Source organism: Trachurus japonicus, chromosome 14, assembly GCF_045865225.1.
Source record: "Trachurus japonicus isolate A0001 chromosome 14, Traja_1.0".
NCBI classification, from domain to species: Eukaryota; Metazoa; Chordata; class Actinopteri; order Carangiformes; family Carangidae; genus Trachurus; species Trachurus japonicus.
The window spans coordinates 7,310,918-7,327,939 of NC_140920.1; the positions used below are offsets into that span (position 1 = coordinate 7,310,918).

General features: G+C 39.0%; 2 protein-coding genes across 3 annotated transcripts in view; both read right to left on the reverse strand.

Annotated features, from left to right (window-relative positions):
- Positions 1–17,022, reverse strand: part of LOC146974145 (uncharacterized) — a 179,955-nt gene that overhangs the window by 60,399 nt on the left and 102,534 nt on the right. The window lies entirely within an intron of this gene.
- Positions 1–17,022, reverse strand: part of septin8a (septin 8a) — a 51,469-nt gene that overhangs the window by 2,535 nt on the left and 31,912 nt on the right. Inside the window, exons 7-10 of one of the 2 annotated variants that reach the window (XM_085797267.1) lie at positions 13,403–13,571; positions 13,124–13,256; positions 8,145–8,314; positions 6,415–6,671 (exon numbers count right to left, since the gene is read on the reverse strand). In XM_085797267.1, coding sequence (XP_085653393.1) covers positions 6,668–6,671; positions 8,145–8,314; positions 13,124–13,256; positions 13,403–13,571 — 476 coding nt within the window. In that variant the 3' untranslated portion in view covers positions 6,415–6,667. Of the gene's footprint in view, positions 1–6,414; positions 6,672–8,144; positions 8,315–13,123; positions 13,257–13,402; positions 13,572–17,022 lie in introns of those variants that run through there. The other variant, XM_085797268.1, reaches the window with a different exon arrangement.

Consider the following 17,022-nt stretch of genomic DNA (forward strand, 5'->3'; position numbering starts at 1 on the left):
CCCTTTTTATGTTACACAACGTTAAAAAAAACCAGCAGATGTGAGTTTTTCTGTAGGATCTTTTGATTTAGAGGAAGATTTGATGATGAGAGTAGAAATTTAAAGTCGCTGTTTTAATCCCGACTGTGCACAACGACGTGTCGACTAAATGTGAATCTGGATCCGTGTGAGTTCACGTCTGAATATTTGAGTCTGACTGAAATGAAATGGAAAAGTTTTTCTTGGTCCATTTAAGTTTGCTCCTTTATTATTATTATAATTATTATAATTATTATTATTATGTGTTTTCTACTTTTTTAACCTTCCTGTCATTTTGTATCCACAACAATTAGTTTTGTTTCACTGGCTGGAGGTGAAGGAGAAGAATCAGACGTGTGTGTGTCTGTCTGTGTGTGTGTGTGTGCGTGTGTTTTATAGTGAGCGTGGTTGAGGCCCAGAGTGGATTTTTTTTTTTTTTTTTTTTTTTAATGTTTGAGAGGAGTCGATCCTGGTTTAGTTTGTTGGTGCTCAGGTTCCTCTCAGAGCCACACATAGCACTTTGAAGAAAACCTTTTTTTAAATTAATGCAAATAATTATATTTTTCCACTTTTTTTTTTCTTTCTTTTTTTAAAAATTGTTTTAACCTTTTACTTACTTGTACTAAACATCTTTGTGCTTTAAGTTTTTATTCACCAGTTATTTACATAAGTTACTCTCCACAAAAAAAAGAAGCTTTAATTTCTTAACTAAATGCTGCAAATGGCTTTTTTTATTTTATTTTGTTTTTTATTCCTTTTTTAATTCTTGATCCTGCTCTGATTTTAGGTTTTATACTGTAACTGTTACATATCAGACACAAGCACCTTTAGGTTTAGTTCAACACTAGAGCAGAATGAGATTAACCGATCACTGATCAATGCATCATTGTGTTCGTTTAAAGTTTCAATAGATGACATATGTTAACGATCTCATCCAGAACGAGGTCACCAATAATAATCGACCATGTGTTTGTTCAGTTGCATCATGTTACTGACGTGTTTCAGTTCAAACTTTACGTATAATGTCGCCTGATACATTATATAAACGTGAGGCTGCAGCAGTGACTGAAACCGATGATGAGTTCACTGTCTCATCGTGACCAATGTTAAAGTTTTTTATTATTTTGTTTTTCCTTCTTTCATATTCCTCCTGATACTGAGGCAGCTACGACCACAGAAATAAAGCTACAACTTTAAAAGTCTCAAGTGTCTGTGTTTTTTTTTTCTCTTTTGTTCAAGTCGAGTGAAGTTTTTTTTTTTTTGGTTTGCGGAAAAAATGATCCGTGTCTCATCTCAATGTATATTTAATTTATGTGGATTTTTTTCTGATTGTGTCCGATCTCTGACTACAAACACATCAGAATCTAAACTGTTGGTGGTTGAGTTGCATTGTGGGTAATGTAGGCAGTAAATGATTTTTGGTGACAGAGCCTGAAACACATTTAAACTTAAAACATGTGTCCATATTCTCATGGAGACAATATAATCTCAGTAAAACTTTGATGAAACTAGACCATCAGATGAGCTGATTAAAGTCCAGAGATCAAAGGTCAAAGTCGTCGACCATGACGTCACTAAACGAAGAAGCTGTTCAGGCCTTGTGAATGTGATATCTGGAGAACAAAGTGTTTTAGTGATTAAGGAATATGAGTCTAGGTCGTTTTGTTCTTGTTTTAATCTGTCAAGAAATACAGACTGTTTGAACACAAGAAATACTGATTTAATTTGATTTCTGTCATGTCAAACATTGAAAATATAAATATAACATAGTGAAACACAGCAGTTATATCATAACTAATGAAGTATAGATAAGCTCTTGTGTAAATCGAACTGAATCCAAATTAAAGGTTCACTATTATAATTCAGGTTCAGTGAGTCAGAAGGTTTTTACTCACCATTTCTGTTTTCATTATAGTGAATCTCTAATTTAATTTAAAAAAAATCATTTTTCTGGTGGGAAATGTTTTCAGTAATCTCAATTATCTAGTGTGTGAACAGTCAGAACAGTTTGATGGCCCCACTTTAGTGAGACGGTTTACACCTCAGCCTCACTAATGTTGTTTCCTTAATGAAGTCTGAGCCTTGACTCTTAATTCTGTTTGAATGCAGCTTTACAGTGTTTCACCATGTTGTCCTGTGTGTGTGTGTGTGTGTGTGCTGTGCTCAGAGAGCTCTGAACAGATTGTCCTGTTGGATCAGATCCACTGGGCTCTGCAGGTGCTGCTCAGAATAAAAAAAAAACAGAGAAACACGACTGAGCTGTGACGTCTGGATTTCAGTGAATCACTCAGACACTGAGGTTAAATAAAGACTAGAAGATACAATAAAGAAATAAAATGAAGAATTCACTGGTTTTTTCAGTCATGTGATCTGATCAACTAATTAATTGTTAATTTATCTGAATAAACACTGTATAATACTGTATGTTTTAAAGGTTATTCTAAGAGACTTTATGAGTCTGCAGTAAAAATAACTGATCTCTTTGGAGAGACTAACAACGTCCCTAACTTAAAACTTTAAGAGCTCAAGTGGAAAATTTAGAGGCGTACACTGTAAATCGACTTGCAAAGCAAATATTCACATTTCCTTTTCATTCATGATCCTCACACACACACACACACTGGCCCGACACCTGTAAAGACAGATTCCAGTTTCTTTTAGTCGCCAGTTTCCTCAATGTTATAAAAAAAACCTGCTAATTTACTGGTTACACATGCGCAAGTAGGTGAAAAATGTACTTGCACACCCTCAATCTGGAGCCTTGGAGAGTTGTTTCTACAAAAATGGAGAACAGGATGTGTCTGGGCAGATGTGGAGATCGTTTGATGTGTTTGTATAGTAAAAGTATAAACCTAACATGATGAATGAGTTCTTACTGATGTAAATAAAAACTTTACAACAAGGTTAATATGAGCTTAAGTTACTGGTTTGTTTTCTTTTTTTGTTACAGCTGTACCACAACATGCACTTTGGATGATGTATGATTAAGAAAACCAGAAAATAATTAATCTTAATCATATCATAATAATATTTGCTTAATCTCATTTCTTGATCTTCATCAGTTACTAATATAAGTGAGCAACATATTTTATTCAATTTGCTACACACGCACTGAAATGACTAACTGATAGTAAGGATATGCTCTGAAGGTTTTTATTCTCATGCATTATTGTTGTCTTTTAACATTATTCATTATTATCTATCTATTATCTTATTTTTAAAAAAATCTTTCAATAGTATCCCTGTCTTATATTTGATTGTGTCTACAGTATCATTGCACGTGTCTGTTTTAGGTAAACCTTTTATATTTTCTATTTGTGACATTTGTCTGAGAAAAGTACAATATAAATCAACTTCAATTTACTTCAACTTATCTATTTGCTTAATGTGTCTGTGTGGTACAATGGGAGGTGAGGTGGACAATAGAAGTTGAGCTAAATTAAACTAAACTAAACTTTTTTTTAAATTGATCCAAAATCTCCACCTCCGTCCTCGTCCTTTATGTCGCTGCTGGAACTGTTTTCAGTCCAGAACAAGATGAAGATGAAGATGTTGAGAAGCAGCCGTGCGGTTTTTAAAACAACCAGCTGCAGTTTGTGTCAACACACACACACACACACACCACTTATCTTTCCACACACTGTTAACCAACATTTCCTACCAACACTGACACAGACTCACACATTTACTTCCTCTGCACAAAGTCAATAAAAGAACAAACATCACTGAGCTCTGCAGCCGAACAGGAAACACAGCGTCTCTGACTGACGACCTGTGTGTGTGTGTGTGTGTCGTCTGTCTGAGTGTGTCTGTGTGTGTGTTTTTTCACCTTTAATCTCCCTCCCAGTTGTAAAACCGTCGATCCAAAATCGTGATGAGAGAAACACATGAAAGGCGACAGGAAGTTGGGGGGCGGGGCGTTTTATTTCCATCGACAGACAGTAAATACAGCTGCTCTCGTCTCTGAGCGTAAACTCTTCTACAGCTGAGGCTTGTGTGTGTGTGTATGTGTGTGTGTGTGTGTGTAGATACTGGCTTCATGTGTGTCTCTATTGATAGATATCACGTGACGTCACACAGCGTTCGCAGCCGGTCCCAGCGCCATCTTGGGTACCGACTTCCAAAGGCAGTCTATGGGCTGTGACATCAAATCTCACAAAAATAGTGGATAAACCTTTTTTTATTACATGGCTCTATTGAATGTCGTATTCCGATAATTTATTGATATTTCTGATATTTATTTACATCTTGATTTTGCATTTAACAGTCTGTTATTCCTGTTTAACAGATCGTTGCTAAGTAAAATACACTAGGTAGGGACGCCGCTCTGATCAGCGCAGCACAGAAAAGAGAAACTATGCAGGATATTTACTTTCTGTTTCATTTTTACCGTCATTAAACAGCTTGGGAGACATGTACGCCAAGGGAGGCTGCCTCACTCTACTGAGTCTGAGCAGCACGTACGTTCACGTTGCTTTCGTGAATTGTAAACACACAGACGCCCCCTCGGTTTTAGCGTCCAGCAGTTTAGCAGCTAATTCAACAGCAGTGATGGATAACTGTACCGGAGGAGAGCCTCAACATGAGCTTCATCTGAGGAATTAACAGCAGCTTTTACCTGACGGGAGACCGACGCCTGAGCTACGGTAGCTAACAGCTAGCAGCTTTTACCTACTTTCTCTCTCTCCCTCCCTCCCTCTCTTATACACGCACACGCGCACACACACACACACACACGGCCCAGGTTGTCTGTCATATCTGTTGTAAACCTTGTAATAACAGCTTGTTGAGTACAGTTAACACTATTGCTGCCTCGGTTTGAGTGTGGATTAATAGTTAACGGTTTGTTTAATGTGAGTGGTGGTCATGGCGTCCTGATGAGTTGGGTTTTAATAACAGCTGATAACGTAACTGTGTAGATGGCATGGATTGTGATGAGAAGGTGTTGCACATATTTTAAGACTTATCTGTGCAAACCATTGTGCAAAACCTGTTTGTTGTGCCTTTTTGCGTGATAAGATGATTTGCCGAATTCTTCTTCCATTCCTGCAGCCTTTTGTCTCAATGTTAACGATGGCAAAATGTCCAGATATTTTATTACTTTATGAAAATGTCTGTGAGTTTAAAAAGAAAAAAGAAGTGGGCTACGCATTTTTGATTTGATTTGGCTTTTCGTGTATTTGGTTAAACACATATAAGTAACAGGAGAGAGACAGTGAGCGAGAGAGAGAGAGAGAGAGAGAGAGACGAGGAGAGAGAGAGAGGGGTCCGCTGGGTGAGCTAGATTAACTTTTAACGGGAGAGAGAGCGGCGCACCGCGCTGTCAAAGATCGTCTCAGCAGAAATGGTGTGTGCTTTCAAGGCAAGGCCATCAAAATGAGAAATATCCATATCCAAACTACATCAGGCAGCAGTCTTCTGGTCAGAGAGGACGTGGCTGCACTGAGCTGAATAGAGGTTAACTCAGTGTTCGGTACCCAGCATGGCGGCGGCCAGGTGGAACGCATCGTGACGTCACCTACTGATAAGTATCTATACGTGTGTGTGTGTGTGTCCACTGTAACATGACTCACATCAAGGCGATCACATATGGTTTTACAATAAAGTTACATCACTTGTACATCGTCATATGTGCTTCTCTTACAATAATAATAATAATATTGTCATAATCCAAAAAAAAAAATTAGTACATTTTTGCATATTAGGCTGCGAAAGCTCCAGAAAATATTCACATATATTTACTGAGTTAATACGAAACAGCACCAGAGTATTGCATACGTTTTTTTTAATTATTATCATAACGAGTTAAATCTAAAGTTTAGGTCGTCAGAACCCGTGTATACGCAGGAATATATATACAGTATACAGGAACTCAGTTTTATTGCTTTACATAATGATGCTATTTATTTAAATGTATTATTTATTTTAATGTGGGCTCATTCAATATAAAGGGATTTAATCTAATGTGAAATGTTTTTTTAATCTAAAGTCTCAAGAGTTACAAAAAGCTGAACAGACTCACACCTGCACGACATTTCAAACTGTTCAATATAGATTTAAAAAAATAATAATAATAACTTTTACTGATTTTTATAGAAGTGGCATTGAAAAGGAAACCAAACACACTATAGTTTTATTTTTTTTAAACACATATTGAACAGTTGTGAAGGATGTTGAGCCGGCGTGTTACACTGTAAAGTACCAAAAAAAAGGTCCAAGAGCTGAAGAGAAACAACCTGTCATTTCATTTCTGTGAGTATCTGATGGTAAAACACGAAAAAAAAAAAAACTGAAAATCTTGAACACAACATAGAAAAACAAAACAAAAAACAAACAAAAGCATAATATATATATATATAAAAAAAGTGTCCAAAACAAAACACAGAAATGAAAGATCCTGAATAAATGAGACGGTAAAGTGAACAACGTGTCTCCTCATCATCTTCATCGTGATCGTCATCATCATCATCATCATCATCATCATCCTCAGTGTCTTTGGTCCATGTGCACAACGTCAAGATGGAATGTCAAAAATAAAATAAAAAGACAAACGAACAAACGAAAAATAATAAACAGGTGTTGTCGTTGCTATGGTGATGGAGGACAAATCCATGGTCGTGTGTGTGGGAGGGTTTACAGTGCCCATAAATTAACTGAAAAACAACGACAAAAAAACAATAAATAACAATAAATGAATGAATGAATAAATAAATCGAATGAATGAATCAACATGAAGGAAAAAAATAAAATTAAATGAAGTTAAAGAGAAAAAGTGAGGAAGTGAAGCACGGACAGAGTGAGGTGTGGGGTGTTTAAAACGTTCTCCTGGCTCCTGAGCATCTGTATTTTATTTTATTTGTAAATAAACGAGTTTTTTTCCCCCTCTAACTTAACAAACCTACAAAACTGCGAACGTGTGGAACGTGTCCTGCACAAAATGGAAGATCAGACTCCAACAACGACCACGAGCCGCCACAAGGTGGAGCCACTCGTCCACAGAGACTCAGAGCTGCTTCAAAATACACAAAATACAAAGCTGCTGAATCATCAAGGCGACATATTTTAGTCTCTTATTCCTATTTCATCAGGTTTGAGTCTGAGATTTTCTGAAAACGCTTCTTCTGTGGTGAGTTCAAGGGACGTCAAACATCTGAGATTTAAGCAATTGGTTGCAAATACACAGGCAGCAATCATGTAATGCACTTAATGGGGGAAATATAATAATATTAGAGATTATAAACATCTCATTTTCAAACCAGGCTGCAGCCAGCGATGTGTTCGTGTTGGAAAAGACTTCTTTATTCATTTATGAGGGCAGAGTGATGAGGAAACACAAACTGCACTTGTCTAAAATAAAACAGTTTCCTGTTGGATCAGGATAAACAGCTTTGGCCACATAAAACTGAAGGTTCCCTGAACGCACCAAACTACCCTCTCTGTCTGCGTCATGTCAGTCTGTACAATAAAAAACAAAGGAAGTTAATGTGACAGGATGTTAACATGTTACTGAATAATGAATCTGTCACTCAAGTCCTGTCAATCAAACGTCTGCTTTTAGAGTTTAGCAGCTGAAATGTGAAACGTTTCACCTGCAGTGCAGCACGACTCATAAACTCACAGTCTTGCACCATCAGTTCAACAAACCGAGTCAAATCCTCATCGCCTATTTTAGAGGCCGAGCTGCCATTGTCTTTAGTTTTACTGGCGTTTCGCTTCACGTCCTGAATAATGAGAGTGAGTTGAAGGGAAAGAGTGAAAGGACAGGAAATGTTCAGCTTGGGCAGGACAAAAAAAAAAAAAAAAAAAAAAGGGAGGAAGTTTCCTTAACACATGCCAGGCCTTTAAAATAGCTGAAACGCTTGTGTGTTGGAGATGAGTCGACAACAGCACATTCAATTCAAGGCTCATTAATGCGACACAGGACACAGAGGAATAAAAAACCTCCAGTTAAAAGACGTGTAACAGGAGCTGAAGAGTAAAAAGAAGTAAAGGAAAAGAAGGGAGACGGATAAAGGAAATGATCACAAGGCAACACATTAAGAGTAAAGCATTAAGGGTTGATTAGGGAAAAGGAAACGGCAGCTTTTTCCTGTTGTGGAAAAGAGAAAACGAGAGCAAGGACTTACTTTTTCTTGTCCTTGTCTTTCTTCAGGGGCTGAGATAAGGAGAGCGTCTCGGCCGCCACCTTCTTCCTGTTGAAGGTGTTCATCTCCTCCTCCAGGTCTCTCCGCTTCTCCTCCACCTTCTTCTTCTCGTCCTGGTGCATCCGCTTCAGCTGCTCGAACTTATCGTGCAGCTGAGAGGGAAGAGACGAGGACGAGGAGAGATATTTGTCTTAATTAATAACGGTCAATGTGTCTGGATTTTTTTATTTCCAGCTGAGACTCAAACAAGAAACTGAAAGTCTGATGTGTTTCTATTACTTATTGCAACTTATTTTATACTCGGCGAGAGAAGCATCAGCTGGTAAAATGCAATTCAATGGATAATTTGTTAAAAACTGTTAACAAAAGACACTTACGCAATAGTTTAAAGGACAATTCCAGGCAAATTCAACCTGTTACCTATAGTTTTCTAATATTTTATGTCTAAAAGAATTAATCTGAAGGTTTTCTTTCTAATTAGGGCCACGGGCAATCGCACCGGGCACTGGTCCCAACAGCTATGAAATAGCTGCAGGGACCAGTGCCCGGGCGAAGCCCGGGCACTACTGTTATTGTGTGGATTTTTTCTTATTATTAGTGTGACTGCTGAAGCAGTCACACTATTGTTCTTCTGTTTGGCCATTTTCTTCCGCCTTTTTACGGTCTTCTTCTAGTCCTTCATACTTTGTGCTATTTCAACAATTCATATATCAAAACGTGCAGCTTTTTTTGAACTTTATCGGCATTACTTTTCTCTTTTTAACTATTTATACTTTTTCAAATATTTAACTTTTTCTGATTTTTTTCAGCTTTATAATGTGTGTGTATTGCGTCTAACGAGCAGAGCCAGAGTGGTGCCAGAGTGGAGAGAGGCAAAAAAACATTCTAGAGTTTTTCTGGCTAAACTGTCAGCATGGCCACAAATTAAACTCTAGACAAATTATTTTCTCCAGTTTTGTAGCCACACTTGTCTTCTGGCTAAAATTCTGGTCAAAAATGCAAAGAGACTTAGATAATAATTTTAAATATTTTTTAAATGCAGCCAGGGAGCTCTCTGCTCTCATTAAGCTCAATGCATTTTTTTCACATCAGCAGGAGAAGGAGCTCAACTTTGTAACTTGCTGTTAAGTGCTTTTTAATTCATTTTAATTCACCAAAAAATAGTCACAGGTCACAAAAAAGTCCTCTTCTTACTTGGTGTGGCTAATTTATATTAATTTATTTTTGTTTTAAGCATCATTGAAAAATCTCACATCCATCAAAGTCTCAACCTCTCTTCTTGACAACTCCTCTGTAGTGTAGGGGTTAGGGTAACTGCCTGCCAACCCTAAGGTCACTGGTTCGAATCCAAGGGAAGAATTCTTGTTATGTTATGTTGAATTCTGCTCTCCTCCCCCACCTTCAATTGGTTACAGGTGTTTGTTATCTCCTTGATTACTCGTACCAGTTTGCAGCACATCATCACATTACAATGAATGACAACAGTCTTGAAAGCAGTGTGCTCTCTGTAGCCGAGTGGCAGAGTAAAGGTTTAGTGATCATATGGTCACGGGTTCGATTCCTGCCTCAGTCATTTCACATCATTGCTTGACTTTTGATTCCAATTATTCAGCTGTCATTGGACAGTCTTTGATTCCTCATAGTATAAAGCTCATTGTAACTCAGGTTCTCTGTGGCCATATGGTTAGTGTGTTAGGTGTTGTGCTATTTCAACAATTCATATATCAAAACGTGCAGCTTTTTTTGAACTTTATCGGCGTTACTTTTCTCTTTTTAACTATTTATACTTTTTAAAATATTTAACTTTTTCTGCAAATTAAACTCTAGACAAATTATTTTCTCCAGTTTTGTAGCCACACTTGTCTTCTGGCTAAAATTCTGGTCAAAAATGCAAAGAGACTTAGATAATAATTTTAAATATTTTTTAAATGCAGCCAGGGAGCTCTCTGCTCTCATTCAGCCCAATGCTGAGAATTCTCCACAACTCTGTCTGAAACATGCTTATGTCTGTGCTCTCTGTGGCGAAGTGGCAGAGTAAAGGTTTATTGATCATGAGGTCATGGGTTCGATTCCTTACTTTTTTTTTTAAGCAGAAGCCAGTGATCCTCTTATCAAAGGTTTTCTTTACCCCTCACACACTGTCTCTGTCTGTAGCCTAGTGGTTAGCTTGCTGGTCTGGAGACCTGAAGGTTGCTGGTTCAATTCTTGCCTCAACAACAATTATAGTGAATTATTTTCCCAGTTGTCCTCTGTTGACTTCTGATAACTTGCTTCATGTTGAAACTGCTGCTCTCAGCCTGAAATTCACAGAAATTTTCATTCTAAGTCATTCAAGCTTGACTCTCAAGCTTTCTTGATGTTGACAGTGTGCAGATCATTAACAGACAACAGTCTCTGCAACTGTGTGTGCACCGTGGCCTAGAGGCAGAGTGGAAGTCTAATGACCATGAGGTTGTGGGTTCGATTCCGACCTTGGTCAAACATTTGTATGGTGATCACTGCTTGCACTATTTGCTAATTCTGCAACAGCGTTCAGTTGCTATCAGCAGTCACACCATTTCCATTCTTGGAAATGCTTTTTCTAGTTCTCCTTCCTCTTCCGGACGATTTTCGATTCGCTACTAGTCCTGCAACTCGAAGAGTTGCAGGACAAATTATATATCAAAATGTGCGTCTTGATCGGGATCGGTATGCTATTACTTTTCTCAACAGTTTGCGAATTTTTCGCGACGTAGTCGCGAAAAACTGCGCAAAAATTTTGCATGTAAGTCAATGGGACGGGCGAAAAAAAAAGAGCGAAAAAGACCAATCATTGGAGTTTAACAAACGTCTACTGCTCAGGCATACTTTCACCTAGAGACTCCATTTAAACTTTAAACAGTAGACACAAGTCTTGTGTATTGTCGTATTACTCCACGTTTTGATAGGTCATATAGTTTTTGATCAATCCATTATCAATGACCATGATCATTTTTGGAGAAATTATGAGTTTATAATGGGTGTGTATTGCATGGAATGTTCGTGTCAGAGTGCGTGACATCATCGGTTAGAGTGGGAGAGAGTGAAGAAACATTCTGTATTTTTTCTGGATAAATTGCCACCACGGCCACAATTTACACTCTACAGACATAATTTTTTCAGAATTTGTAAGACAAACTTGTTATCTCTCATGTCATGTGCTCAAAATATCAGAGAGACTTACAGAACTTACAGAATCAGCCTCTGAGTGCGGCCACGTCTGTCCCTGCTCCTCATTGAGTCCAATACAAATATTTTCTGAGAGGAGCAGAACGGCCTGATGTTTTAAAACTGCCAGCATCGCCAAAATATTTACTGTAGAAACACCAAATCGTACCGAAATTTTCAGTAAGTCCTTAGAGCAACATTGATCTGTGTTTTGTTCTGATAGGAGTTACCGTTTTGTCATGCTAAGCCTAATTGTGAGGCCGGTTTAGAGGCAGAAAATGGCTGTTTTTCTCCACGTTTCTGTCTGTCTCAGCCTGCGGGGGCCCCTATCGCCATGGTAACCTCTTTGATCCTCAGGCCAGGGCTCGTTAACTTCATAAACAATCCACCTGGCGCTCGTTTAAATGTTTATAAACACAGACACAGCTAAATCAGACTGACACAGGATGCAGCTATTAACTAACTATGTGTCAAGTCAGTCACACACACACACACAGACTCTAGAGCCAGCTTCATGTGATTACAGTCACACACACACACACACACACACACACACACACACACACACACACACACACACACACACACACACACAGGTAACCTAATGTGGTTACAGCTCCTCCATATCAGTGCTTATAGAAAGATGATCATGTGTCTGTCTGATCAGCTCTGTCTTGACCTTAAGATCGTGGGTTTGATTCCCATGTTGACAGAGATGGCACAACCCGCAGTAGCTCCCGTGGCCCATTCAAAATTTCCCGAGAGGAAATTTTCTAGTTGCTCCTGTTATACAGTAGCTTTTACGGTCCCTTGGCATACAAAAAGGAACAGGCTGGAGCTCGACTGGTGCACAATCTTTTATTATTTTGCCACACACTGTGAAACTAAAACACACATGAAAAGTTTGTATTACAAAATTGCACATTTGTTAAAATATACTGTACAGTTTACAGCTTAATATAAACTCCTCCTAATCATCATTCACATTCATATAAGATAAGATAAGATCCGTCCACTCCCATAATACGCTGCTGTGCATTGATAGGTGCTATGCACGTTGGCGGGGTATTCTCATTTGCCCCGGAAATAGAAAAAGGTTCATCTGTATCGTCACAATCCACTTTTCGAAGTGAAGTATGATGGTATTTAAACTATGAGTATGTTGGTCATGATGCTATTGTTTATGTGGAGCACGACTGTAATTGAGGTTTTGTTTACTGCCAGAAAGATATGTGAGTTGGAACGGACACATGTGGAATGAAGAGAAGCGAGGTAGGTGTTAAATGTTTGACTCGTTTTGTGGCTGCAATATTACGATGAACATGTGGTTGTGTGTTGAAAGTGAACTGTCAGGTAATAATATGAATGTGAATGATGATTAGGAGGAGTTTAAATTAAGCTGTAAACTGTACGGTATATTTTACCAAATGTGCAATTTTGTAATACAAACTTTTCATGTGTGTTTTAGTTTCACGGTGCGTGGCAAAATAATAAAAGATTGTGCACCAGTCGAGCTACAGCCTATTGCTTTTTGGATGCCAAGGGACTGTAAAACCTACTGCATAACAGGAGCAATTAAAAAAAAATCTTCAGATTCATTCTTTTAGGCCTAAAATATTAGGAAACTAGGAAACTATAGCCTTTACCTGGGTCTTTACTCTGGTTGTGATTTGTGTAACTGGACCACATCAGTAAAACCTCACTGAACTTTCTACTCAGGGTGCAAGAGAAGCTGCAAAATTGATTTTTATTAACAAATCAAACACACTACTGACCTCTCTCTCCTTTTCTTTCAGCTCTGCTTCCGTCTCTTTCACTTTGTTCACAAACATTTGTCGCATCTCCTCCTCTTTACGCTGCAGGTCGCCCAGGAACTCTTTCCTCTTGGCCTCGTACGTCTCCTGGAGACTGAGAGACGAGACGAAACGAGACACAAGGAGGACAAGAATAGATTAGGTATTGTCTGTAAACAATGGAAACTCTCCTCGCTGCTGTTGACACGGGAGAATCGGAGCGGTTTCACATCATGCCTGTGTGTGTGTGTGTGTCTCTACCTGAACGGCTGGCTGTCGGGGTCTGTATCTTTGAAGCCCATCTCCTCCAGTTTGCAGCGTCGGTACAACTCGTAGTGACGAGCGTGAGTCTGCTCCCTCAGATCCTCCATGTTGACTCTGATCAGCATCTCTCTGAGTTTCACAAAGTCACAGTGGCTCTCGTTCTCAACTGAAAAGAAAGAAAAAAAAACCCCAAACAGATCATAATCAGGACAGCAGTTATCATCATTTCAGTTATTTCCGATACATAACAGGCCCTGACGCATTCAGCTCTGCACTTGAATCGTGTTAATGAGTCGGTGTCGCAGCAGCTCCCGACTTCTCCAAGAGTCTGTGTCGTCTCCACTTTTAAAACTTATTTTAAACTTCCCATCTGTCGACATTTCCTCCCTTTCCTTTTCCTCCCTCCCCATCTCTCGTATCACAAAGCAGGAAAGATTCTGCAGGAGAGATCTGCACAAAATAATCACATAAAACATCTTTTAAATTCAAATAAATCGTTCGTCTTTTCCTCCCGGAGCCTCGACTCCTGTTTCATGTCCAAATGAATTCATGGTGGATGAAGAGCAGCAAGTATTTCCTGCCTGAGAAGCTGACAGCAGGGCTCTGTGTGTGTGTGTGTGTGTGTGTGTGTTATGTTCGCCCTGGGTGTCATTTCCATCCCAATGAAGCCTCTTCACTCACAGGTCACCTCATTTAACTCCAGCGCAACAGTTCTGGAAATAGGAACGTACAAGTTTTTTGGGTTCAAGCAGAACAGACAGTCAGTGGAGTGGGAAGAAGAAGAAGAACAAGAAGTGAAGTGGGTCTGAGTGACTGTGGACTGAACCCATCTGTACAGTGACTCAGTCTGTGGTCGTAGAGAGAGGAGGGTGAGAATATGTAAATATATATATAAATATAGACAGCTAACAGTCAGCTACATGGTGTCTGTCTGTAGCGGACGGCTCACCACACGAAATACAATTTACAACCCGAGTATGATCTGAAAAACCAGCCAGGAAAATAACACCTAGAGTTATTTACTGCAATAGAAACCTATAAATATATAAATGAACAACCTCAGAAACACATGGATTAACCTCAGATGCTCATTGCAGGAGGACAGAAGTCACCTCTGTGCTGCAGAAGTGACTGTGTTTGCTCTGGTGTTGTTAATGTAAAACACAACATCTGCTGTCGCACTGATGCAACATTTACAGTTTACAGTCAACAGCTCACAACAGATACGGTCACACTGTATAACTAATATTACTGCATCTGGTGGGCAGACTTTATAAAAAAGACATATATATATGGTTAGGGTTATGTCTTTTTTATACAGTCTGGACTGCATCTAATTCTAAGATTAGATATAGATTTTTTCTATTCTGTTATGAGTTGCTGTATGTCTGCTTCATTTATGCCCTTATTTTTCAAGTTTAGTTTGGTGTGTTGTTTCTTACATGTTTCATCTGGTTTGCCTGGTTCAGTTGTTAAATATTTTTTGGAATAATTTATTTTAACTTTTTTATACAAAAAATAGAAAAAAAAACCCTACATACAAAATAGGTATACAGCACCTGGCCTTGTTAAATGAAGCAACCAAAGTAATACAAAGAAAGATAGAGGCTATATGAGGATATATACAATAACCAAAGTAGTCCAGTGCTTTCTGTCTCATGATACCGTCACAGGTATGAATAAAAAACAAACCAAAACAAACACAGTTGTTAAATATTTGAGCATGTATGCATCTATATTTATATGTATATGTGTATTAGATTGAGTACATTAACTTTTACAGATAACCTGGTTCTCTTCTGCAGACTCTTCTCTTCTTGACTGTTCAAAGTCAAATCAGCACCGTCTCCTATTGCAAATATGATTTTTTCCATCTGGATGTAATTTATCAGTCGGTTTGTGTGGATATTATTATTCAATTTCCTCCAGTTCAATCATCACTGACGTTTAAATGAAAGCTGCATTTCTGCAAACTACTTAAAAAACCTTGGAGCAGGTGGTGGTGGTGGTGCAGCTCATCAAACCCTGACTCGACACATCAGCCAATTTATACTGAACACGCACACAGACACACAAAGAGTCAGACATGTGATATCGAAAGGAGAAAAACAGCAAAACAGAGAAATAAATCTGATCAACCTGTTAGCAAAGCTGAGAAAATGAGATAAAGACTTATTTCCCTGTCGTCTCAGATCTGATGTGTGTCGTCGTGGCCGAGGACACGTGAAGAAGCGAAGCCACGTGGCCCTGACACGAATGCCATGACGACAACCCCCGGGGTGGCGGAGGGGATGGGGATGGGGAGGAGGGGGGTGTATGTTGTGTTTAAATATCACCACCACACAAGCTGCTGTGAGCTCGGAGGATGTAAAGACGAGAGACGCTGATGCTAAAAAAAAAGCCCAATTAGTGCAGCACTTAACTGCAGATGGGAAACGCTGCAGTGGACGACAACTGAAGTCACATCTCAGCCGAGGAAACAAAACTCTCCCTCATTAGACTAAGACGAGTCACCCTCCTCTACTTTAACACTTTTAGACGGCTTTTAGACGGAGGAAACGTATATACACAAAGTATTCGGGGCAAGAGAGGAGGGAGGAGGGGAGACGACGCAGCAGCTGTATGAATAATACTCACTGTTATTTTTTGTTTTTTTAAACCCAAATTTGCTGGTTAACCGCACATCATTAGTGGTGGGGATACGAGTTAAAAACAGAAACGAGCTGAGGCAGCGTCCAGGCGGCAACTTAAAAACTGCTTCTTCTTCATTTGGCAGCTAATAGCCTCAGTGCTCAGCGCCCCCCCCACCGACCCCCCACCGAGGCCTGAACCAGGGCCAATGACTGACTGACTGGCTGCAGCACTGAGCCCTGCAGGCCTCTGTAGAGTCACACACACACATGAGAGCATGAGAACAGGAGCACAGAGGCATGATGGGTAATAAATCTACAGCTATAAATTACAAATATATATATATAGATATATATAGTATATATGAAAACAGACAAATGAGGAAAATGAAATGAAAGAAAACACAGTGGTCACTCAGTGAACACATCATCAGCCTCTGTGGTTTCGAAACAGTAAAAACTGAAACTAAAAGCTGCAGGTTAAAGCTTCTACAGTCAATAGTTTGAGTCAGAGAGTTTTTATTATTAGTATTTTTTTAATAATGAATAATTTCTTCCCAACAGGATTTCACTTCTTGTGTCTTTAAGTGGTTTTATGAGTGGTGGGTTTTGGTGTTAAAGGGGAACTATGCAAGTCTCGTCGCTTCTCCGCTGTTTTGCTAACCCTCCTCCTGGTCTTGTGCATTTGTTTTTAACGTGGATATCGTTATTTTTCACATATACGATGCAACGGTGTGTATATTTGTGTAGTTTTATCTGTCATAAACAAGAGATTACAGCTTACGGGGCGCGTTACGTTTGTGTGGCGGTGCTGCAGAGATGAGAGCTGGGACACCGGGTCGGAGGCTCTGATCTTACATGGTTGGTTTTCAGCCAAGAGACGCTAGGTGGAACAAGTTTGAAGTCATTGATTTAACCATCGCAATTACTCCAAAGCTGCTTAATAAAGGTAAAAATGTAACACAGTTCCTCTTTAAGATGGAGTCA